Source organism: Sphaeramia orbicularis, chromosome 3, assembly GCF_902148855.1.
Source record: "Sphaeramia orbicularis chromosome 3, fSphaOr1.1, whole genome shotgun sequence".
Taxonomy (NCBI): Eukaryota; Metazoa; Chordata; class Actinopteri; order Kurtiformes; family Apogonidae; genus Sphaeramia; species Sphaeramia orbicularis.
Window position 1 is genome coordinate 16,900,229 of NC_043959.1, and position 24,674 is coordinate 16,924,902.

General features: G+C 37.5%; 1 protein-coding gene across 1 annotated transcript in view; it reads right to left on the bottom strand.

Annotated features, from left to right (window-relative positions):
- The window catches only part of plekhg4 (pleckstrin homology domain containing, family G (with RhoGef domain) member 4), a 98,265-nt gene extending 74,644 nt beyond the window's left edge, over positions 1–23,621 (bottom strand). The window contains exon 1 of the mRNA XM_030126418.1: positions 23,533–23,621. Coding sequence (XP_029982278.1) covers positions 23,533–23,535 — 3 coding nt within the window. The 5' untranslated portion in view covers positions 23,536–23,621. The remainder of the gene's footprint in view (positions 1–23,532) is intronic.
- Positions 23,622–24,674: the final 1,053 nt, after the last annotated feature.

Below are 24,674 nucleotides of genomic sequence, written 5' to 3' on the forward strand. Positions count from 1 at the left end.
GACCGTCCAATGGTCCCATATAGAGGTGGATTAAATGAGGAAAAAAAACCATAATATCTACTTTTCAGTTTGTAATAATTGCCACAGATTTGTCGATTCATTTGCTTTTGTATTAAATCTGTTACATTGTAAACAGACTTTATGGACAGTCTGTACTTGAACAGCCACACTAGATGATCCAGTCCAGACCAAGGACACATTCTGGTGTTTAAACCCAGTGATGTCAGAGGAGTGAGTCCATGAATGTCACAAAGTCACATCATCATCACAAAAAAGAAGTGTTGCCTGCCCCCCCCCCCCCCCCCCCCAAAAAAAGAAAGCAATGTAACATCATCAAACGTGACTTCAGAGCAAAAGAAACATGAAGCCAGAAAGAAAAACAAAATACCAGAAAAAAAAGAGCTCCTGTTGGTGAAGACGTTATCTGTGTATTTTTGAGCCTGGAGGAATTCTGTGACTTAAAGAATGAGTCGAGTTCAGAAAGTCCAGGAAATCCTTCAAACACTAAGACAAGTTCCTAAGTGTTGACTTCCACAGCGCTAATGTTATCAGATGATCTCTGATGAAATATGGATCCAATTTGCAGAGGAATTCTGACTTAAGGATTACGATCAGGATTAGGAATACAAACGACCTCTGTTTTCTTAATTATTACAAATTGACTGCGTTCCCATGTCATGCTAGTCCCGTGTGAACAAGGCTCTTGTCTCCGTAAATTCCACTGGTGTTATTTTACATCTGCCTGTAATGGTGTAATCCATACTTTTATTAGTTTTAGGTGTATTTCCTCTAATGAAGTATTTGCTTTGTTCTCATTTGAAGTTGTTGTCTGAGAGACTATTTTTATCTGCAGATCTCTGTCGCTGCTTGAATAAAAGAGAAACAATCAAACAGTGTGATGTTTCCCCCACAGGGATCCAGAGTTTCATCTGTCTTCTCTAATGGTACACGATGAACGATAAGTAGGAATGAAAACCAAACAGAAACAGTACGAGCGCCTCTTCAGCGTACACATGAACGTTGGAAGCTCCTGAGGGCCAAACATGAGGTGTGAGATGAGCCGACATACCAGGCACTGATGTTTGAGCAGATAACAGTTAGAACAGACCAGGAGGAATGAGGCTGCAGATACCGACACCGTCAGAACACATCCAGAACTGCTGCGCTCAGTTGTCATTTCCAGATCACATGTAGGTAATTCAGCATGAACAAACAGCACGCACTCCCACTACGACAGGAAATCCAACACTGTGGGCCCCGAGGCTGGGATTCTGTTAAAGCAGTGGGTAGAGGTGGGCCATATATACATCGCCTATAATAATATCATAAATGTTGATTTGACAATGTGCAGTTTTACATTATGGAGTATTCAAAATGTCTCGAAAAGAAAACAAACGAACAGTTCATAGACGGTAAAGGAGAGGTGCATGAAAGTCCTCACTGGCTGAATGCGCGCCTCAGAAGCCAATCAGTGGACAGCATTCCGTCTGGTGGTGACTGAGCGGAACCCAAAACACAACATGGTCTCACATGGAGGAAATCTGCAGGAGTCTCCATCCCAGCAGATGATTTCATAACAAACGTGGGTCCACATCACTAGTCTGGAAATGGTTCAGTTTGGACCAGACTGATGTCAGTCAAAAATGACGTTATATACAAGCTGGGGCGCTGTAAAAGGGGGGGGGGGGGGGGGGGTAAACGTGACAAATTCATGTGGAGGGGGTCCAGTGGATACAGGTTAGAAGGTGTGAAAATTTGGTTTAAGATCCGCTGAATAAGAGAGGAACAGAAGCTGGGAGTCAGACATTGAAAGAATGTTAGGTTTCACTTTCGTTTCACCCCAGCGTTAGTTACATTAGTTATGGGTTGCACCCCCACGTATATAACTACTGCCCCTACCCCACGTACAAACCTGCCCCCCCATGTTTTGCAGAAGATATATGAAGCACTTTAAAAACAAACAAGAGCTGTTTTTTTATCGTCTTAACTGGTCCGGCTTCAGGACCCACTATCACCCCTCAGTCCATACATACACAACATATTATTTATCTGTAGCAGTTTGGCACAATTACACATACAGTGCACATTTATATACATTTACTAAGTAATAGCAGTTTTTATTTTTATGCTCTTTGCATGCCGTTCTTAAAAGCCACTTTGTTTTGATTGTTCAATTTTCTAATTAAATTATTCTCCTGACACCCAGCAAAGAATTTTTGTCCTCTGTAGGGGACAAGAGTTTCACAGCTTTGAGAAAAAAAAAGAAAAATGCATTTGGCAAAAACTATTGCATCGTGCTGCTTCCAATACAGGCAGTTAGTTTATGTAAAAAAAACAAAACTTGTACTTTTCTGGGTCTCAGGAGGTTATTCTGTTTTTATATGTCTTAAATTCTCTTAGCATTCAATGTGGACGGCAAAGGAAGACTTTCATCGTACAGGGAAACCTGTTTCTGTACTGTACAACTGACAATAAAACACTTTGACACTTGAATTAATGACAACACACAAAGTGATTACAGTTAAACTTGTTAAATGTATTTAATAAACAGATGTTGTGTTTTGAACCTGAGATAATCCAATATATCACAGTATGAAAACACACAAGACCAGTTTAATGATAAACCAAACTGACCAGCAGGTGGAGACCATACATATGAAATATTAACAGTAAATTACGTCCATTTGAACCAAAACTAAACAGTGAACTCAGTTAAATCCAAAGTTCATTCAGTCACTTACTGTAGAATTAAACCCACTGAGGTTTTAGTCCAATGGAGGAAAAACTAGATCTAATGGAGTCGGTGTCCAACCTGAGTTTAAACATCATATAAATACAAAATGTTGGTTCTTCTTTTATTGTTAAATGTCTGGTGTTAATTATCATTACAGTGCATTAGGGCCCCCTACTGCTGGGGAGTGTGAATGGACGGGGCTCAGATCCATAAAAATAAAGCACAGGATTGGTTTAATAACATTAATATTACCCACGACGCACTGGAAACAGGTTTATGACCTACTTTTGGGTCACGACCCACTAGTTGAGAACCAGCTACATTTACATGTAGTTGGTATCTGACACTGATTTTTTTGTGTGTTTGTGCCTATCGTTTACATGACAATGATGGCCACGCCCACTGAAAACAATAGTGTGTAAAAACTCCAGCCAAAGTGGAGATTTCACCAAATCTGTTTTTGTGTTTGCGTGCAAACACAGGGAAGCAGAGATGTCAGACAGACGTCACAGTTTTCAATAGAAATACATCATGGGTCACATGTGCAACTGACAGAAGTAACAGGTAGCGATATATTTACTTACGTTTTGTTTGTGTTGTACTTCCTAGATATGTAGTGTTGCACTTGGTTTTGTATTCATTTTGTATTATCGTTGGATGTATTTTGTTTGGTTTGTCTGACTTTATATCTAGTTGTGCATCACTAACCATTACGGCTATTATTATTTAGAAGGGGGCAAGAAATATAAGATTTTCTTCATCCTGCTCCTTTTCAAGCATGGGTGTGTAAATGTTTGTTCACCTGATGATTACTGAATGTCTGCTGATGAAATGCACAACCATGAACCAAATAAAGGAAATGAAATGAAAACATTTTGTTGTCATTCTTTTCAGGATTCTGATTGGTTCACAGTACTGGATGGTCTCACCACACTGCCATCTACAGACTTGCATGTTCTTGACAGTGCAGATATACGAGGCTGTGTAAACCAAGATTTTTCTGAAAACAGTCATGTGTGCACAAGTTTTTTTGGTTTGTTTTTAAATTGAGAGGGAGAAATATTCGGTTTCCAAAATACCCGGATGCATGTAAATGTCCTCACTGTGTTAAAGTACCCCCCCCCCCCCCAATGGAGTTCAGTCCTCTACACTAAACGTCCTTTCTCACCCACTTTCGGCCCCTTCCCTTTGTTTCTGCCTCCTCTCATGTGTTTTCACAGGAGTTCACACCTTCATGTGAGTGGGCAGCAGCTGAAGCCGATGGGGGAGGTTCCTCCAGTCCCACACAAACATAAAGGGGAAGACAAAGACGTCCAAACCCAACGGACCGGAGCCAAAGCGCTCAGACTGATAACGCAGCACAGATGACCTTGACGTGCAGCGACATTTTAAAACAGCAGATTAGATTGGAGGGTTTGTCAGGACGCTGCGCTCATACAGAGCTGTCTTTGAATTATTCCTAGTGCAGCTCAAGAGGCGGAGCCCAGCTGTGCAGACCAGGAACACACACACACACACACACACACACAGAAAGACTGGCTTCAAGGCCCCTCCACTGTGGAAGGACACAGGTAATGCCACGGCCCCAGTGGGACTTAACTCCACTGACTCCGAGGCTCCACCAGGACGCAGACACATTTTACATCAACATGGGAATTGTACAAGTCAAATCAAAAAGTTCACTGTAAGTGAGATTTGTATCATGGAAAAGTTGTCCAAAAAGAAAAAAATGTACAAGATTTAAACTAAATGGGCTGAGTATGTAAAACCAGTATGATCCGAATTCTTTTAAGGATTTGAATTCGGTCCCAGCAGTTTTAGTTTTGGCTCTTTTTTTCTAAATCAGTCCAGCTGCTTTTTGACACTGTTTAACTCCATACAACAGTTCCACGGTCAAAATTCAGTAAAAACACAGTAAAAAAAAAGTCTGTAAATTTATGTCCCTCCATAATTTAACCCCAATAACAGAAATACATCTTTTTATACATTTAACAGCTTTTTGTACCATAAACATACAAACACCTCTGAAATCATACCTGTTTTCACATAATTAAAAGAACTTTTGAACAGAGTCTGGGAGTGACCTTTGTTTGGCTCAGAACATTAACCCTTTCATGCATGACGTCCCCATTTGTGGACACATAGTTTAACTCACTTTCCAGAGGGTTCTAAAGGTAATATAGCCCAAACCACATGAGGGCAGTGTCTATAGACCCCCAGCAATACAATGAAAAAAAAGATGATCTTAGTTGTAGAACTTGGACTGATCTAGGATCTGCTAAAGTTAACCTCCTCAGTTCCACCTATGGGTTTACTGTCCATGTTTGGGGACAAGAGTTTCACAGCTTTATAGAAAAACATACAACAAAAAACTGTTCATCGCAAAGGACATCCCATAAAAATGTATAAAAATACATCTGGAAAAACTGTTGCATCATGATGTTTCCAATATAGGCAATTATTTAATTAAAAAAAAAACCTAAACTTGTCCTTTCCTGGGTCTGAGGAGGTTAAATATCTTCTTTTTAATCTATTGTTATATTTTAGTCTGTCATGGTTTTTTTATTCTTCTCTACAACACTGTTTTTTAATTAAGGCTAATGATGTTCATGTTGTCTCCTGTTAATGCCATTATACTTTTCTTTTTTCTTTTGTTCAGACAAGGTATAGTTTTTTACAGTCGAAACAGTCAAGCAGGTAACATCTAAAAAACTATACCTTGTCTGAACAAAAGAAAAAAGAAAAGTATAATTACTGTTATTTAATTGGAAAGCTGTTTTATGTCTTTAATCTATTCTTGTATTTTTTATTTTGGTTTTTATTTATTCTTTTGTACAGCACTTTGGTCCACTGTGGTTATTTTAAAGTGTTTTACAAAAGAAGTAGAGAGAGAGAGCTTAACTGTAAATCTTCCCCTGTAAATTGCTTTGGAAAAAAGCATCTGCCAAATGCATAAATGTAAATGTTCTTAGTAAAACCATATTTTTAGAAAATTCAAAATGCATTTCAACTTTAGCCTAACCTTAAGAAATAAAATCAATCAAAAAAAAAAAAAAAATCTAGGTACTTTTTTTTTCATACAGGGTGGGGAAGCAAAATTTACAATATTTTGAGGCAGGGATTGAAAGACAGTGTATGACCAATTAGTTTATTGAAAGTCATGAGAATTTATTTGCCACAAGAAAATTGACATAATAGAAAATGTTTTTATTCTATGTGTCCTCCTTCTTTCTCAATAACTGCCTTCACACGCTTCCTGAAACTTGCGCAAGTGTTCCTCAAATATTCGGGTGACAACTTCTCCCATTCTTCTTTAATAGTAGACACGTCTCGTACACGTCTGAACCTCCCACAGCAGTAAATAAGCCAGAGTAACATCAACACAACATCAACTCAGATGCCACCACAGGAAGTGGCGCTCAGGTTATTTGGTGTTATTTACAGTGGATCAAATCAACAGGAGGAGTCATCTGATAGGTCCACTTTAGTTTCCATGTCTATGTTTACCTCTTTGGATTCAAACACATGACATTTCAACACAGTTTGACTTTTGGTATTTGTCTGTCAGATATTTATAGGGTGAAATTTAACATCTACCAAATAATTAGATCAGTTATTTCTCAGTTAATCGTACAGTTATAGTAACTGTGTAAACGGCTCCAACAGCTTACAAACCATGACACAGGACTGACATGTGACTTATGTAGTTTCATAGAGTATGTGTAAGCTTCAGTTGATTATTTTACCTTTAACTGTGTCTTTTAGTCATTGGCTGATTATGGATTTTTTTTGTTTTTTTGTTTCAGAACTACATTTGATAAGTGCAATATAAACCAAGTATGTATTAGTATGATTATTATCATTATTATTATGAATGAATGAATTTTGGTTTGTACATCAATCACTGCACTTCGTACAATAATCGTAATAAACATAAAAACCAAAAAAGAAATAAGCTAGAATTGAAAGCTTTTTTTTTGCCTATCCTTTTCACCTGATACACCGTTTATATCAAATTAAATGTGTACAGCATTAAGCATCGAGCATTCACACCACAAAAAAAAAAACAAAAAACAAACATTGTTATTATTATTATTATTATTATTATTGCTGCTAATTCAGTTTGGGGTCATTTTAGGATACACTAGCTATAGTTCTGTCTGTCTGATTAGAGGTTTTTACATGGATGCTAAATAAAAAGGTCAGATAAGATGTGTGTTGATGTTCTCCAGAGATATTTATTTATTTTCCCCTAAATATTTTAGTTTGTGGTTTGGGGGATTCTGGTTTCTGCTCCCTTCATCCATGTTTTTATCTCCTTCCATGGAAATTTGTCCCATCTCCTACTGAACATAGTTATATAAAAAAAAAAAAAAGAGAGAAAAGATTAGATTACATCAGGGGTGGTAAACATACGGCCCGTGGGATGAATTTGTGAAATGTAAAATTTACACTGAAGATATTAACAATGAAGGATGTTAAACTCATTTTAGTTCAAGTTCCACATTCAGACCAATATGATCTTATGTGGACGAGTCAGACTAGTAAAATACTATCCTAATAACCTATAGGCCTAAATAATGACAATTCCCATTTTTCACTTTGTTTTAGTGTAAAAAAAGTAAAATTACATGAAAATGTTTGCACTTCTCACACACAAAAAATATGAATACCCCAAACAAATATGAAGTGACTGTCCTAATATAAATCAGTGTAATTGGACCAAATTTCTGTCTGTTATTAAATGTTTTGTGTATCTGTAGATCAACTGTGATTTGTACGTTATAACGAACCTGTGGAAATGATAAATTGAGGAAAAATATTGGTCAAATTGCACAATTGAGTAATGTCGGTTTTTCCATTAAATTACAAATGCGATGATTTGTTTATTTATTATCGTGAGGTAACAGAAGAAGTCATTCCATAAACATGGCGATGAACATAAATATAGTGTTGATTTACATATATATTCATTATTATTATATATTACCCCTCTATCTCATCTTTAATTCTAAAATGATTGGGTTTCCTGGTGTGACCACACATACCATGACATGTTTGTTTTAAAACTCTTCTTCGCTTGATGTAACGTCCGTCAGCATCCAGGTTTTTTTTTTTTTTTATTCATGTGACTCTAGTTGCAGAAAAAGGTCTTTCCATTACAGTTTTACGTGAATTTGCATTTACCATTTGCACTACGCCTGAAAAACCACCTCTTGCCAGTGCAAAAACGTTTAACCGAAAAACGAGAGTTTAGGCGCAATTGTTGTTTTTCCATTAGGTAAATTTTTATGTTCAAGTTATATTCGTGCAATTATTCTTGAAATATTACGACTTTATTCTCGTAGTGACAGGTGTTTTAATTTTTCGGATGTGACGCTGATACGCTGTCACATGAATCAGAGGGAAGAACCAAGTTGAATTTCTCTGTGATAAAACACAGTGGATGTTTTTTTTTTCCAGTTTGTTCAGTCCCAATTCATTTACACACTTATCCACACAACATGTCCACACACACGAACACTGGATTGTGCATTTTTCCATAATTCCACTTGATAATGTGAGTCATGTGACCCTCCCTGCCTTGTAAATGGAGTCTTTTGGTTTTTCCTTGTGACTGAAGTTGACTAAAACCAAACCAAGAAAAACAAATCAAAAGGACACGTTCTATTCAAGTATGTGAATCATTTAAATATATTTGCAGTTTTGTGTGATATACCATTTGCGCTACACCTGAAAAACCACCTCTTTCCCCTGCAAAAACTTTGAACAGAAAAGCAAGAGTTTTGGCTAAATTGTCGTTTTTCCATTCGGCAAATTTTTACGCGCATGTTATATTTGCGCAATTTGAGGGTCAATGGAAAAGACACTTATGTCTGCACTAGATACTGATAAAAATCCAGATCCATTAAAAATATTGGCCGAAAAATCAATTCCCATAAATAAAAACAATCTGAATAATCCATGCCGGTGTGTGTGCTGATGTTGGGGTATGTTCAATCTGCGTTAGGACGGTTTCATCTCATGTTAAAGTAGGTCAGACAATTTAATGGTCCCGAGGGAATCTTCTTTTAACGGGTGTTAAATTCAGGAGGTGAGGTGTGTCGCTTTTCCAGGAGGGCTGTTTTCCCAGACGGAGTGAGGGGGTTTGAGGCGTCAGGTTTCAGTCGGGTCGGACCAAAAGGATGACAGAGCGTTAAAGACGAGCTGGGAGAAGCCGACAGGAGCCCTCCGAATCTGCCCGAACACTCGCCTCTTTGTGCTGTCCACTACTTTGTTGTCCGTCGCCCCGGGTTTTGTCCTGTACCGACCGCACGGATCTCAACGCCACGCACAATGGGGACTTCCTCTCAGTGACAAGTCTGGAAAAACAGCCTTTAGAGGGAAACGTAAGCTGCAGTATCCAGGTACAAAGGCCGAGTTTCTTTAACTGACATCTGACCGGGACGCAGCGTGAAAAACAGCTTCCATCAGGACACGGAGTGATGCCGAGTGGGTCAGTGGGATAAATGTGATCCAGACGATGGGTTTTCAGACACCGGAGGCAGCCCCGCTCATGTAAACACTTTTATCCATCCAGTCATAAAGTCTAGACCTGAAACATCATCTGAAACATCCAGTCCTTCGTCACTTATCGGCTCCCAAAAGGCCCTTCTGCATCCAGTTTTAGAAGCACCTTTATTTAGAATTCCTGATGAATCAAATACTGCAAAAACCTTCAACTTAACCCTTTAACCCCTGAGCCTTGATTCCAGGTAAAGGTTCACATATGAACCCTTTAACCCCTGAGCCCTGATTCCAGGTAAAGGTTCACATATGAACCCTTTAACCCCTGAGCCCTGATTCAGGTAAAGGCTCTGCTGTGAATCTGTGTCTATTTCAGGTTCATTAAAGCTGCTGTGAGTATGTGCTTGTGTTCCTTTTCTTCAGTGGTTTAGTTTTACTGTGTGTTTTAGGGTCAAAACAGGTGGAAGAACAGAAAAAGACACGGAGAGGAACTTAAGTTTGACAGGTTTGGACTAAATAAGGCACTAGAATGTACATCAATAAGAGATTTAGGATGTTGAACATCAACTGTGAACTGAAACACACTGAACAACAACAAGGATTTGAATTTGGGCCCAGTAGGTTTAGTTTTGGCTCTTTTTTTTTTTTTTTTTTTTTTTTTATAAATCAGTCCAGCTGCTTTTGGACACCAGTTTAACTTGCCGTTTTATTGTACACCAGACTACTAATCCCTATTTTTCTGAAGCAAAAACGTAACTGATGTTCAAAAACTACTGCAGATTTTCATGAAACTTGGTGGGAGGGTGAAGCATTGGCCACAGATGAACCCCTATATTTTGGATTGTGGAAGTTCTTCATCAGTTTTGTTCATAACAGAACACCCCAGACTTTGTCAGCCTTTTTAATTAACCTGGAATCAACAGACATAAAGGAGGAAGGGCATCATTTGAGTTCTGTTCATGGTTTGACAGTAATGTGGAATGAGAGGAGTGTGGATTATTGGCCTTGGAGGTGTGTGCTCTCACACTGACCTTCTAGTTGCATTTTTGACATTTTCATTTAGACCAGATCTGTTCAGAGAAGGTTAAGTCTGAGGGACACACATTTTTGGTCTTCTGGAAGAGTTTACCCGATACTCCACTAAAGAATTGGAAGTAACAGCTTTTACCTCCCTAACAGCTAAACTCCACTTCCTTCTTAATTGGAAATCCACAACAGCCCCTTATAGGACACGATGGATTAACAAGGTTATGTCCTTTTTAAAAGTAGAGAAAATTAGATATTCAAAACAGGGAAACTTGAACAAATTCTACAATAAATGGCAACCGTGGTTTTTTTTTTTTTTTTTTTTTTTTTGAGACAATGTAATTCCCTTTCCTTTTTTTTTTTTAATGTTTTTATTTATTTATTTATTTATTTTTCTAATGTTTATGTGACCAGTTTAATCATTTTATACAGATTATGTCTTAGTATTCTTTTCATTGTATTGTTTGTCAGGTTTCATTGTTGTTTGTTCTTAAAAACGTGCAAATCATTTATAACATTTTTAAGATAGAAAGAATTACTTTTGCTTTAAGACTACAACAAGGTTTGTTTTTGAAGAGATGGGACAGATGGATTAGGTATGTCACACCAGTTTGACCATCGTTTATCTAAGACCATGTCTTATGTCCATTTCACCAATTTTTTTTTTCCTTTTAAAAACTTTGGTATCAATGTTTTATAAATATATATATATATATATATATAAATATATATATATTTTTTTTTAAATATCACAAACGTGCACCTCAGCATTCCTGTTATAAGGAGTTAGTTCTTAATTTTGTATTGTAAAAATTACATCTTTGGTATTGCTGAAGGAGGACCAATCATCCTTATTTGTATTGTCAGTGGAGTTATGGAAGTATCAAGGTAACATTAAATTGTAATTTTCAGATGAATGGATGAGTGGTGAAATGCTATGTGAATAAATATGTGAACCACAAAAACACCAATAAAAAGAAAATTGGGAAAAAAAAAAAAAAAAAAAAAAAAAGAACAGTACATATATATATATGCAAATTTAAACCTAATGGTGTATACAAACATGGTTAATGTTGACATCAGTGTGCCCTGGTATACGTATGTACCTTTGTTTCTCTTGTATACACTTCAATAAAAATATGAAAAAAAAAAAAGTCTGGGGGACACACAAACAGGTTTTTTAAAAAAGGTAATAGACTTATTTTCACCAAGAGGAATTCTAAGTTTTGAATTCTGTGACTTAATTTCTGTTAAATTGTGAGGAAACTGATATGCAGCTTAACCAGCACCACCTTTAAAAATGTCCTCAGACTGACTTTGCCCATTCTTTGTCACTACAAAGCACATACATGTCGTTAATGCTGCAGCCTGACTGAACCTCCATCCATCAGTACGTCTACATTATCTGTGCTCTGAACATTCCACCGGTCCCGTGCACTGACTCCAAACGCCCTCCCACCTCTGCCGCTTCTGTCGTTTTTACCCAGCAGCCCCTCGACAAGCCCAAACATCCCAGGTTTACAGTCAGCGTGGAAGAGCCTGAACATGTCCTTGCTTCCATCAACATCTCCTTTCTGTCCTCAGCGCCCCTCTTATCTTTCTCAGTGCATTTAAAACTCAGCTGAGTGACTTTAAATACAATTACACACTCAGATAAAAGTCTTTTTATTCTCTCAGTCCTCCTGGTCATTTATGAGACAAAGCCCAGTCTGTTTCCTCCATCAGGTCTTGCGACACTTTGCTCAGAACTGATACAGCAAGTGATTTTAGATGGTATTTTGTTTGTAGCAACATTTTTTTTTTTTTTTTTTTTAGTTTAGTTTATTTCGAATATGCAACAAGACAAAGTAATCCTACTTAGTCCTTAGAAATAAAACAGGTAGTAAGAAGTCAAGGAAGAAAACAAAAACAAACAAAAAAACAAAGCATATACATGACTTCATTTGCACAGTCGAAAAGGAGTGGGAGGATGGCCTCCTATCAGCAGAACATATGAAAAATCAACTCCATTAGATCTTTTGTAAGTAATTAACGTCACTAATCATCCTCACATACACACCAGAAAAGTAAATAAGTACATACATACATACATACATACATAAGTCCTTGAAGGCAACACAAATGAATACACAATAAAGTAAACAAGAAGATAAAGTAAACAACAACCGCAATCAAACCAAACATAACAATCAACAAACACACAAAAACAAGGAATAAACAAAATAAGACCAGACAGAATATTAATGTAACAGGGACCCTCTATGTATATACTGGGACCAGACCGTCTGTTTATAGAGCAGTTAAAAACTGTGGATATTTGGGCATTGGAAGACCTGTTCCCAGTTTGGAACACAGACTATATGGAATCAGTGAATTTACCTGAACACTGGTGTTAGGAATGCAAAAGGGACCTGTTTACAGTATATTTAAAATAATCTGTCATGATCGGCTTCAGTGTGGGCATGCTAGGACTGATAAAAGAGAAGGGATGGCATCCAGTGAGTCAACTGTTAAGGTACAGATCCAAGAGTTTGAACTTTTCAGATGTCAAAACATCCCACAAAGGTTTACAATGATACGAGACAGGAGCAGATCTAACGCCACAGTAGAACAAAGGATTGAAAACAGCTGAAGAAAGTACAGAAGATCACCTCTTCATGTACCTGTATTTCGATACTTTTTCTGTGATTAATGACCTTTGATGGGTGCATCTGTAATTGGGCGAAGTCAAGGGAAGGTTCACATCTGGTCAAAAAAATTGAATAACAATTATCTACACCAAACTTATATTTTTGGGTAAGTAATTACTTATATTTTCAGGAAAATGTATTTTGAAATGAGAAAAAAATTGTGGAAAAAAAAAAAATCTGAGGAGTGTGAGTGTTTGTAAAATGAGACAGTTTTCTGCCGTCATTCTGGGTTCATTTTATAAACTCTCATTAATAATAGGGATGTCCTGATACGATCTACAGATGGGTATCGGCTGTCGATCTGGCATTTTTTAGAAGATGGGATTTAGTTACGAGATTGGGCCGATCTGGACCCGGTTCGGGGGGGTGAGGGTCGACACATGTCCTGCTCCCTCAAATTAAAGTTTCCATCAGAAGAAAAGCAAGCAGTTAAACAGACAACAGAAATGTCGGAGGGAATGTGGAGAATTTGATGTAGATCACACATGTTTTTTGGAAATGTGATATAATAACTGTGTTTTGGGAAATGGTGTGTAGAGTACTAAAACAAGTAATGGGGGATGAGATTCCAATGTGCTGTGATGTTCTGTATTTTTGTAACTTATCTGATGGAAATGTAGTAGGAAACGACATATACTTGGTCAAGATACTTTTAGTGGCTGCAAAAAAATTATTACTAGGAACTGGGGAAAGACAGAACCACCAACAAAGGACCAGTGGATCGCAATTATTGATGGAATATATACAATGGAAAGGGTGACTCACAAACTGTGACTACAGGAAACTCACATGGACAAAAAGTGGAATAAATGGACTGTTTACAGATCGAAGAATGATGGAAAGACTGGATAAAAATGTGTTGAAATATGTATAATGTACCCAAGCAATGTTGGTTTGCTCATTTTTCGTTTCTTGTTGTTCTGTCAAATATGTGTAAAAAATTTCAATAAAAACTTAAGTGACAAAAGAAAAAAAATAAAATAAAAAATTAAAGTTTCGAAAGGTAGGGAAAAGGAAAATTAGCTGCACAACAGCAGAAGGTTTAGAAGAATTAGTAAAATGTCTATAAATTTCACTTTCACCTTAAGTTGATGCTTGAATCGGGTTTTTTTCAACCTGCGGGGCTTTTGTGGAGTTATTTGACCCACCTCAACCCGACCTGCAAGTAACCCGCCGATCCACACATCACTAATGTATGGCACAGAACACACACCCATATAATACCTGGACGGACCTGTCCATAGACACGGTACAGCAGCGGTAATCATACGGCCCGTGGGCCAAAAGCGGCCTGTCAAAGGTTCTAATTTGTCCCATAGTCTGAATTTGGAAAGTGCAAAAAATATACTGAAGTTAAGAGTCAAAGGTGTCACAGTTGTTTTAGTTCAGGTTCCACATTCAGACCAACTGGGATCTACAGTAAAATAACAGTATAATAACCTATAAATAATGACTGCAAATTTAAATAAAAATTTTATTGTAAAAAGTCCGCATCAGATCGGTATCGGCAAAACTAATGCTAAAAAAAATCGGATCGGATGGGAAGCAAAAAAATCCAGATCGGAACCTCACTACTACTTTTACATGATATTCTAAAATTATAAGACTACAGGTTATATGTTCAGTCACGGCTGGCACAGATAACATTTCTGTTTTTGAAAAACACAACTACACAGACCAAGAAAAACCCCCAAAGTCTTACGATGTCGCAGAAAAAAGGTAAAAAGGTCTAAAAACACAAAAGGTATTTTTCTAACATCAGTATGCCCATTCTTTGAGTTACCTGATACATTTAATAACATTTCCTTGTTCTAAAACTGGAAAACATAATCCATAATAAGCCCAAAATATATTCAGTTCTACACCCACAGAGGTGTCAGGGCTCCATTCTCAGTGTTTTTTTTTTTTCTTTCAGACTAAAATCAACTAAAACACTGAGGTTTACGACAGATCTGCAAGAATCAATAATCAGGAACACAGGGTTGAAGGTCACTGATGGGGTTGATGATAAAGTACCCACATAGAGACAGCGGTCAGATAAAGTACCCACATAGAGACAGCGGTCAAACGTCAGGGGCATGAAGGTCCAACGTCAGAAACATGAGGGCATAACATCACAGTGAATGAGTCACAGCTCATCTGAGGTGGAAATCACAACCACAGGAACAAACAGGCTCAGTGTGAACAAACAGAACCGAACACTCCAACATCACAGGTCTGCTTTAAGGACCAGAGTTGGTACTGAAATGATGAATCTGTTCTGCTTTACAGCCCAGGATTTAGCACAGGGGTGTCAAACATACGGCCTGTGGGCCAAAACTGGAACTGTCAAGGGGTCCGATCTGGCCCATGGGATAAATTTATGAAATGCAAAAATTACACTGAAAATATTGACAATCAGTGATGTTAAAACCATTTTAGTTCAGGTTCCACATTCAGATCAATATGATCTACAGGGTGGGGAAGCAAAATTTACAATATTTTGAGGCAGGGATTGAAAGACGGTGTATGACCAATTAGTTTATTGAAAGTCATGAGAATTTATTTGCCACAAGAAAATTGACATAATAGAAAATGTTTTTATTCTATGTGTCCTCCTTCTTTCTCAATAACTGCCTTCACACGCTTCCTGAAACTTGCGCAAGTGTTCCTCAAATATTCGGGTGACAACTTCTCCCATTCTTCTTTAACAGTATCTTCCAGACTTTCTCGTAATAGTTTTGCTCATAGTCATTCTCTTCTTTACATTATAAACAGTCTTTATGGACACTCCAACTATTTTTGAAATCTCCTTTGGTGTGACGAGTGCATTCAGCAAATCACACACTCTTTGACGTTTGCTTTCCTGATTACTCATATGGGCAAAAGTTTCTGAAAAGGTATGGATGATAGTGTTAGGTATAATTATGACATCAATATATGTTTGGTTTCAAAACAATTGACGTAGTGCCTGCTGAGAAAAAACAACTAAATGTTCATTGTAAATTTTGCTTCCCCACCTTGTAAAGTGGATCAAAGCGCCAAAATATTATCATAATAACCTGTAAATAACAAATCCAATTTTTCACTTTAAGTGTAAAAAAAAAAAAAAAAAAAAAAAGCAAAGTTACACGAAAATGTTCACATTTAAAAACCACTTTCACAAAAAATGTGAATAACCTGAACAAATAAGAACAAATGAAATGCCATAAGAAAAATAAGTGTAACTTATGTTTTGTGTATTTGTAGATCCACTATGACCTGTAAGTTATAATATACATGTAAATGATAAACAGAGAGAATGTTATTAAAATTGCACTTATTTTTCTTAAGAAACTTCAGGTTGTTCGTAGTTGATTGTGTTATTCAGATTTTTGTGAAGGATGGTTTGTAGATGTAAACATTTTCATTATATAATTTTAACCCTTTTCACACTAAAACATAAGAAAAAGCTTGGAGTTGACATTATTAACATATAGACTACATATATTCATTTCTGTTAATGATTTTAAAAGTATCATGGAGAATGCAGTGAAGGAGGAATGTGACTGTTTTTCTTGAGTCCATTATGGTTGAATAGTTGTTATTGTGTTTTATTGTTAATTGTGTATCATGTATGTGTTTTATGCTTGGTCTTTGTATGGCTGATACCTTGGCCAGGTCTCCCATGCAAAAGAGATCCCTAATCTCAATGGGACTTCCTGGTTAAATAAAGGTAAAATAAATAAAAATAAATATGTTATGATGTTATTATTTTACTGGTCCCACCCACTTGAGATCAGATTGACACCCTGTCTTAGTGGAACTGAGTTGTAATTCATCTGATCTGATGAAGTTTCTGCTCTTTTCATGGACTTTGAAAAGCCTCCATCTTAAATTTTCTGTTTGTGTAGAGATTTAAATATGTATATTATGATGAACAATGTTTCACTCATGCTTTGGCAACACTTTCTCCCTCTTAACCCTTGAAGGACTAAACACTCAACTAAAATGTTTAATATCTGATGAAACATTTGCACACATACAATATCTGACCTTTCCCCCACCCTGGTAAAAGCAAATACCCAATAAAATCAAACAAACAGTATGGTTACCTATATGCCTCGTATTCAACTGGAACCAGAGTATAATTTTTTCTCGATAGTTTAAATAAAGAAAATAAAAGAATGTAGCTACAAAGTGTCACACAGATGAAACTACACAAAATATTTCAATGAGTCACCTCATTATTGATCATTTTGTCGAACATGTCTGAACTCAGAATGTCACCAGGGACGGTCAGAAGTTATGCAAGTCAGGAAAACACACCCACAGACGGTACAATCACAATGTTCTCATGGTAACAACAACAGGTTCATCACAGCTCAGGTGTGTGTGTGTGTGTGTGTGTTTCATTGTCCATATGAGGATGTGACTCACTGACAGAAACAACAGCCTCAGGTCCTTTTATTCTGTTGGTCGACTTTTAACCACTGTCTCTATTGTGAGCAGCGGTGTTGCATTGTGGGAAGTCTGTGGCCTGGCTGCAGCTGTCACAGTATGTAATAAAACGAAAAGTGAATAATTCATTTTCAGGATTCCAGACTGGACTCCTTCAATAAACAACCTGAAGGATCTGGTCTCCTCTTTCATACATTTACATACTGTTAATACTGTGAATTTGCATCTATTCATATTTAGTCCATTGTTATTTTTTATTCTATTTAGCTCTATTCTTATGTTAGTTTGTAAAAAATTCTATTTTATTTTCTGTCTGATTTTTAGTTTTTGTAATTTTATATTAGTTTTATTCTTATTTCTGTTGCTCTGGTGTTTGGTTAATGTTGCTGCACAGACTGGAGAAGCACAATGACAATAAAGGCTATTCTATTCTATTCTATTCTATTCTATTCTATTCTATTCTATTCTATTCTATTCTATTCTATTCTATTCTATTCTATTCTATAAGACAACCCAGGTCACTTGTGTTGAAAAAGCTTTTAAAAGACAGTTGGTTTCTGATTTGTTTAGTCAATAGAAGGCTTTGTTTTCATCTTTTGTATAATTAATCATATCCAGCTCTTGTAACCATCTGATGTACACCTGACACAGTAGAGAAGAGTCAGAACAAATACAGCTGAAAGAACTAACTCCTTTAATGTACAGCGGTCAACTATTAGTGCATTTGTAAAAGCTGATATAATGACAAAAGTTCAAAACAGGAAAAAGACAGACATCCCCAAAATCACATCTAAGTCAAAGACATAAATCCTTGAATAAATCAAAGTATACCCGAACATCAGTACAAACAGGCAAAAACATCAAACTAAATGTAAAAATCTAAATTTTTCCTCTATTATTACTTTCTTGCAAAGTCAAAAATTGTAGTTAGTGATGTCCAGATCTAGACTTTTTTGCTTTCAATCAATCTGTTTTTTTTTGGATTAGTTTTGCCGATACTGATCTGGTACAGATCCGACACCAACTTTTTACAATAAAATTTTGATTTAAACTTGGAGTCATTATTTATAGGTTATTATACTATTATTGTACTGTAGATCCCAGTTGGTCTGAATGTGGAGCCTGAACTAAAACAACTATGTCACTTTGACTTTTAATAACTTTAGCATAATTTTTCCACTTTCCAAATTCATACTGTGGACAAATTAGAACCTTTGGTGGGCCGGTTTTGGCCCACAGACCGTATGTTTGCCACTGCTGTAGCCAGTCTATGGACAGGTCCATCCAGGGCTTATATGGGTGTGAGTTCTGCGACGTGCGGTAGTGATGCACACATCAGCGGGTTACTCATGGGTCAGGTCAAAAGCATGTCAGTTTATTTGCGGGCTGGGTTGGGTCAAATAATTCCACAAAAGCCCTGCGGGTTGAAAAACACAGACTTGTGCATCAGTACCGGACCTTAAAGTGAAAGTGAAACCTATAGACATTTTACTAATTCCTCTAACGCTGCGTTTCCACTACGTGGAACCGGCTTGACTCGACTCGGCCTTTTTGTGTTTCCATTACAAAAAAGGACCTGGAATCTGGTACCCGGTACTAGTTTTTTGGCATCACCTCCGCCGAGGTTCCAAGACTGTGGAACTGTCACTAAAACGTGACGTGTAAACACTGCAGAACTCTGATTGGTCAGAGAGTTGTCGCTGTGACCCACCGTTTTACAAAAAACAGACGTGGAAGTTTACAGTAAATATAGCGGTAGGTTAATCCACATGATGACAGCCCAAAAAACTACACCATGGTCAGTCGAGGAGGTTAGGTGGCCGACATAAAAATTCAGCATGAGTTTGACGAGACAACACGCAACAAGCAATTTGATCAGCAACTCTCTGAGCAGACGACACGGAAGTAACGCGCCGCATCGCTATGATGTCCTGGTACTGTAAAGTCGGTAGTATCCTGTAATGGAAACGGTCTCCAAGAATAGGACCTGGTACCTGAGCTGAGTCGAGCTGGTTCCATGTAGCGGAAAGTTGGCATAAGCCTCCCGCTGTTGTGCAGCTAATTTTCCTTTTCCCTACCTTCAGAAACTTTGATTTGAGGGAGCAGGACATGTCGCCCCCCCCCCCCCCCCCCCCGAACCGGGTCCGGATCAGCCTGATCTTGTGACTAAATCCAATTTTCTAAAAAATGCCAGATCGGCCGCTGATACCAATCTGTAGATCAGATCGGGACATCCCTAATTGTAGTTGTAGAAAAAAACAGTAATTGTAGTTGAGAAACCTGACTACGATCTCAGTCAGCTGATCAGTACTGATAATTTGTCAAACATCACTTTGGACCTGATTCATTATTTTGTGCCTAATGTAGAAAACAGAATGTTTTACAATAAAATAATACAAAGACGAACAGTGTGGATTTGAAAGAACGACTCTACCATCTGTTAAACATAAATCACTCAATTAAACCGTTTGTGTGTAGATGTTACTGTCAACACCCAGATGTCTCAGCCGAAATGTACACAGATCTATTTATAACGATGAAATGTGGATGTGTGCAGATGTGTTTCCATCATCAGTGTGTTCTGATCCCATGGGACTCAAGTATCAGTAAAATCTGATGAGAATCTAAACTCTAACCTCTTTAATTTATGTTCAAAGACTGGAAGGAACTTCACTTCTACGCTAAAACCTGTTTGTGACTCCATCTCACATCTCCACAAAGCCACATGGTCTTCAGAAATTTATATTTGATTATGTTTTACATTCTAATACTTTAGGTTCCATCACCTGGAGAACATGAAGAAACACTACACGCTTTAGAAAAACTAAGCCTCGCTATAGACATAGAGTGCAGACGCATGAAACTCTGAAGCTCAGCTCAGTGATGGCGTCCAGATTATAGGGAATAACCGACTAAATAAACACCTAACACCGCTGTTGGAAACAACTGACATGACAGAAAGCAGAAAAAAACACACAAACTGACGCCAAAGAAGTACAGAAAGAGCTAAATAATACGAGTACAACAGAAGCTAAGTGCTAGCTGAATATTTGATGTCCACATGGATGCTTTCAGAGACACAGGATGATGTAAAACAGTCACAATAGAACTGTGTCCAGATGTGTTGTTGACCACAGAAAGTAAAAACAGGGCACAAATAAGACTAAAACACTGCTCTGCTTCTTCACAAAGGACTGTTTCTGACAGATGGAGCGCTGATGTCACAGTCTGTGCCAATGGGATGTCTTTCAAAGATGATTTTTAATAACTATCACTGTCAGTTAAAGGTAGGGTAGATATTTTCCTGGAGCATTTTTTACTATATTACTTAAAATCCCCTTCACACCCCGATTACAACCAATTAATTCAATGCTCTAACACAAAAATAACATTTTTTTAGTCACCTGTGGAACGGACAGGACTGAAAAAACACCATCCAACCATTTTAACCGGCCCATCGAAATGATTGAACGGTGATATGTCTGTCAAACTCAACAGCCATTTGTCCCTCCCCCCTCTGTGCGTACCCCTCTTTTCACATGAATTGTGCGTTCTCAGAGGCTTGGAGCAACTGTACAGGAAACGAAGACAGAGCCAGAGCTTGGCTATATTAGTTATATTAGGATGGAAAGTTCAACTCCAAACTGTTCAGTCACAAACATAAATCACTAGGGAATGTAACGTTAGTCAGATGGGTATGAACTGGGGCTGTTCTGCCGACAAACACAACAGTGAAATGCATTACAATGTTCAAATTGTTGCTGTGCAGCGCTCGTGAACCCTTGGGAACAAGCATTCCGCGTGCCAGTACTCTGGAGGCGTGGCTTTGGGGGGATGTCTGAAGAAGGGGGTTTGGACATTTGAACTGTGTATTTTCAAACTGTAGCTTGCTCAAACAGTTTTTTCCAGGATCTCCTACTCCACCTTTAAATGACCAGGTGAAGTGAAAGTTTAGTTAGAGTCAGAATGTTATTGGCAAAAGGCGGAAATAATATCAGCCGATTGATTGGCTGTTGGCTATTCCCTCCTCTGAACTACCATCATATAGACTTCATAAATTCAACACAGGTCAACCCCTAATGCAATATTTATTCAATATTTATCAAAATGTACTATTTTTATATAGACTTGACTTCACAGATATACACACTGTTAATACAGAATGTGAGCTCCACGGCCTCTTACTTTTAAACATTGCTTTACTCTGTTGCTTTATTTCTATTTCTCTTTACAACTGTGGGACAGTGGGGGGGTTTGGTGTACAGCAGTTTGTGCTACATGTAACATATAAAAAATGCTATTGAAATGAAGTTTGATTGATTGAATATAATAAATATTGTATCTATTCATATCTTATGTCTAATTTGAGCTAGATTCTTATTTTACTTCTGTAAATTTCATATTCTATTTTCTTCTCTTCTTTTCAGTTTTTGTAATTTTATCTTTGCTCTATTCTTATTTTCTGTAGTACTAGTGTTTTTGTTCATATTGTTGCACTGACTGGAGTAGCACAATGACAATGAAGTCTATTCTATTCTATTCTATTCTATTTAGTGGGAATGAAAACATTTGATTTCCATTCAAAAGCACTGAGTCAACTCAGACACAATGACATAATAAGCTTCCACATGATTACCTACAGATATTTGATGTGATTTAGAACAAACCCTTTGTATAAACAGGCTACAGATGATTGAGGTTTTACTTCTGTCATTAAAAGGTGTCTATCGTCCATGTCCCACCAACATATAATTGAATGCATTTTGAAGAATTACATTAGAAAAAGTTGAAGGAAACGTTTAAATGTTTAAATTCAATTTAGTTGAATTCAAATGTGCAATAACTTGTTTTTACCTTCCAGTACTTTTACTATTATTACTTTTTTCTGATACAGTACTCTGTTTTACAAGTGTGTATTTGTGTTTGTCTGTGCAATAACTGTTTTTATATGTTTTAGCTGTGTTTATGTTTTTGTTTATGTCTTTTTTCTTTGGATTCCATGACTCAGGGAAATGCACAAGAATTCCAATGCACCTATACTGTGATGTATCTGTGCAAATGGCAAGTCTATTCTATTCTATTCTATTCTATTCTATTCTATTCTATTCTATTCTATTCTATTCTATTCTATATGTGAGCATCTCTCACTTATGTCACATCTAAGTTTTGCTAAACTGTTACATTTGTTTGAGAATCCTTTTGTCTTTTACAAACAAGTGAATGTACATTAAATGAAGTCGTCCTTCTGTGAATTGGTTTGTAATCCGTCAGCTGTTTCCACCTCTAGTGACGAAGAGCTTCGTTCCTGGTTCTTCTAAGTCATAGCAACAGATGAGAACACACTGACGGTAAATAAAGACAGAATGCTTTAGTTCCACCGTCTGATGACACTGTAGTTGAAATAAGTCCCTCCACACTTGTCTGACAGATGTAGTATTTGCATTTTTATTTATTTTTTCCCCCAGTTCCCTTTTTGTGACATTTCAGAAGTTTGCTTTGAATTTGCTTGACATGTGCATGGAAATACATCTACTGCTATAACAGAAATAGGACTGGTTCGTTTCAGATTAATTGAGTTAAATCAGTCCTTCCATGAGACTGGACTGAACAGATCTCTGCAGAATCCCTGTTTCTTTTCACTTTGCAAACTGTCTGTTTTGTGGCTTTGAGCAAAACTGGAAAAACAACATGTTAAAGACAGGGCAACATGAGACACGTTCAGAGTTTGAGCTGTGCCAGTGACTGTCCTCCTGCTAAGTTTAACAGATCTGCACGAACACACACCGAAGGGGACGCTTTGGTTTGGGGGGGGGGGGGTTTGTCCGTCAGCAGCAGGTCCAAACCCAAACTCCAACCTGTCAGCCTTTACTCAGGACACACACAACACACTGACAGTAATGACAATAACAGACCAGGCGACACACACACACACACACACACACACCTTATTAAACATGCTTGAGGAGCACACCTTAGTGGAAACCCTACACCCCTGCTGTCCCCTCCCCCACCACAACAAACCTGACACACACTCACACACACACTACAGTACATGTGCTATATGCTACAGAGCTGGAGCTTCCCCTCTTCAGTGTGTGTGTGTGTGTGTGTGTGTGTGTGTGTGTGTGTGTGTGTGTGTGTGTTCGGTGTTCTTACCATGCTGTTTGCAGTGTGTCAGATGTTGTGTATTCCAATGTGAGACCATTTTCCCTCTGTGCGTCTGTCTCCGTGTCCCTGTGATGTGCCAGTGTCTCTTGTCCCGTCAGGTCTAACTCTCCTCTAACACTCAGTTGAACCTCTCACATGCTAAGCCCCGCCCACCAGCTGCCACTCATTTTTCTCTGACCCCTCCCCCCGTCTCTCCCAGCCTCACCCTCTGTCTCTCTCTGGTGGCAGCACCTTGTACGTCTGACTACAGGTAAACCCTCAGGGGACGACACTGAATCTGTCCAAATCGACAAATAAAATACTACATAGACTGTGCACAGTGAAGAAAAGATCAGACATTCCAACAGATAACCTCTAAAGACACAAACCAACTGTTTTGAACCCTCTCCAATGCTTAACCCTTTCATGCACGAATTATGAGAACCTTGATCAAAATTTATTTTCATGAGTGTTTTTATTCGTCTTTAGGGATGAAAAAAAAAAATGCGATTGAAAATTTTGTTAAGAATCTATTTTTCATGGAGTTCAAAAAATGTCCACTCAGTTTGACACCATGGATTTAATTTTTGTAGCAAAGAAGCATGTATTTACTGATAGATCATGTGAAAACTATGAAATAACAACACTTTTAATGCAGCTAATCTGATGTGTTCTCACATTTTAACGTACTCTAATACTAGTCATTACTCACTTCATGGAGATAATATGCAAAAAAAAAAAAAACCTTTATGTAAAAAAAAAACCCAAAAAAACCCCAAAACTGTTTAATAATAATGACAAGCAACTGATTTACACTCAAACACGTTACTGCAGATCAGGTTTATCAAGAACAGCAAAGTTACTGTAATAGTGTGAATTGCAGTGTATGGGATGGTGCATAAGTGTCCACTGTGGTGGCTGATATGCAACTAAAACAACAAAACCCATGAATATATAAGACAACAGCTGTAGAATAACTGTCCACTGTAGTGACCACTATGCATGAAAGGGTTAATATATCTATAAAAACTGACCAAAAAAAATACCTTTTATACTTGAATATCCAAATACTAAATGTACATGTGCACTGCTTGGCTCCTTTTTTTTCTGTTCATTATAATTAGAAATACTACTTTGTGTGTATACAGATA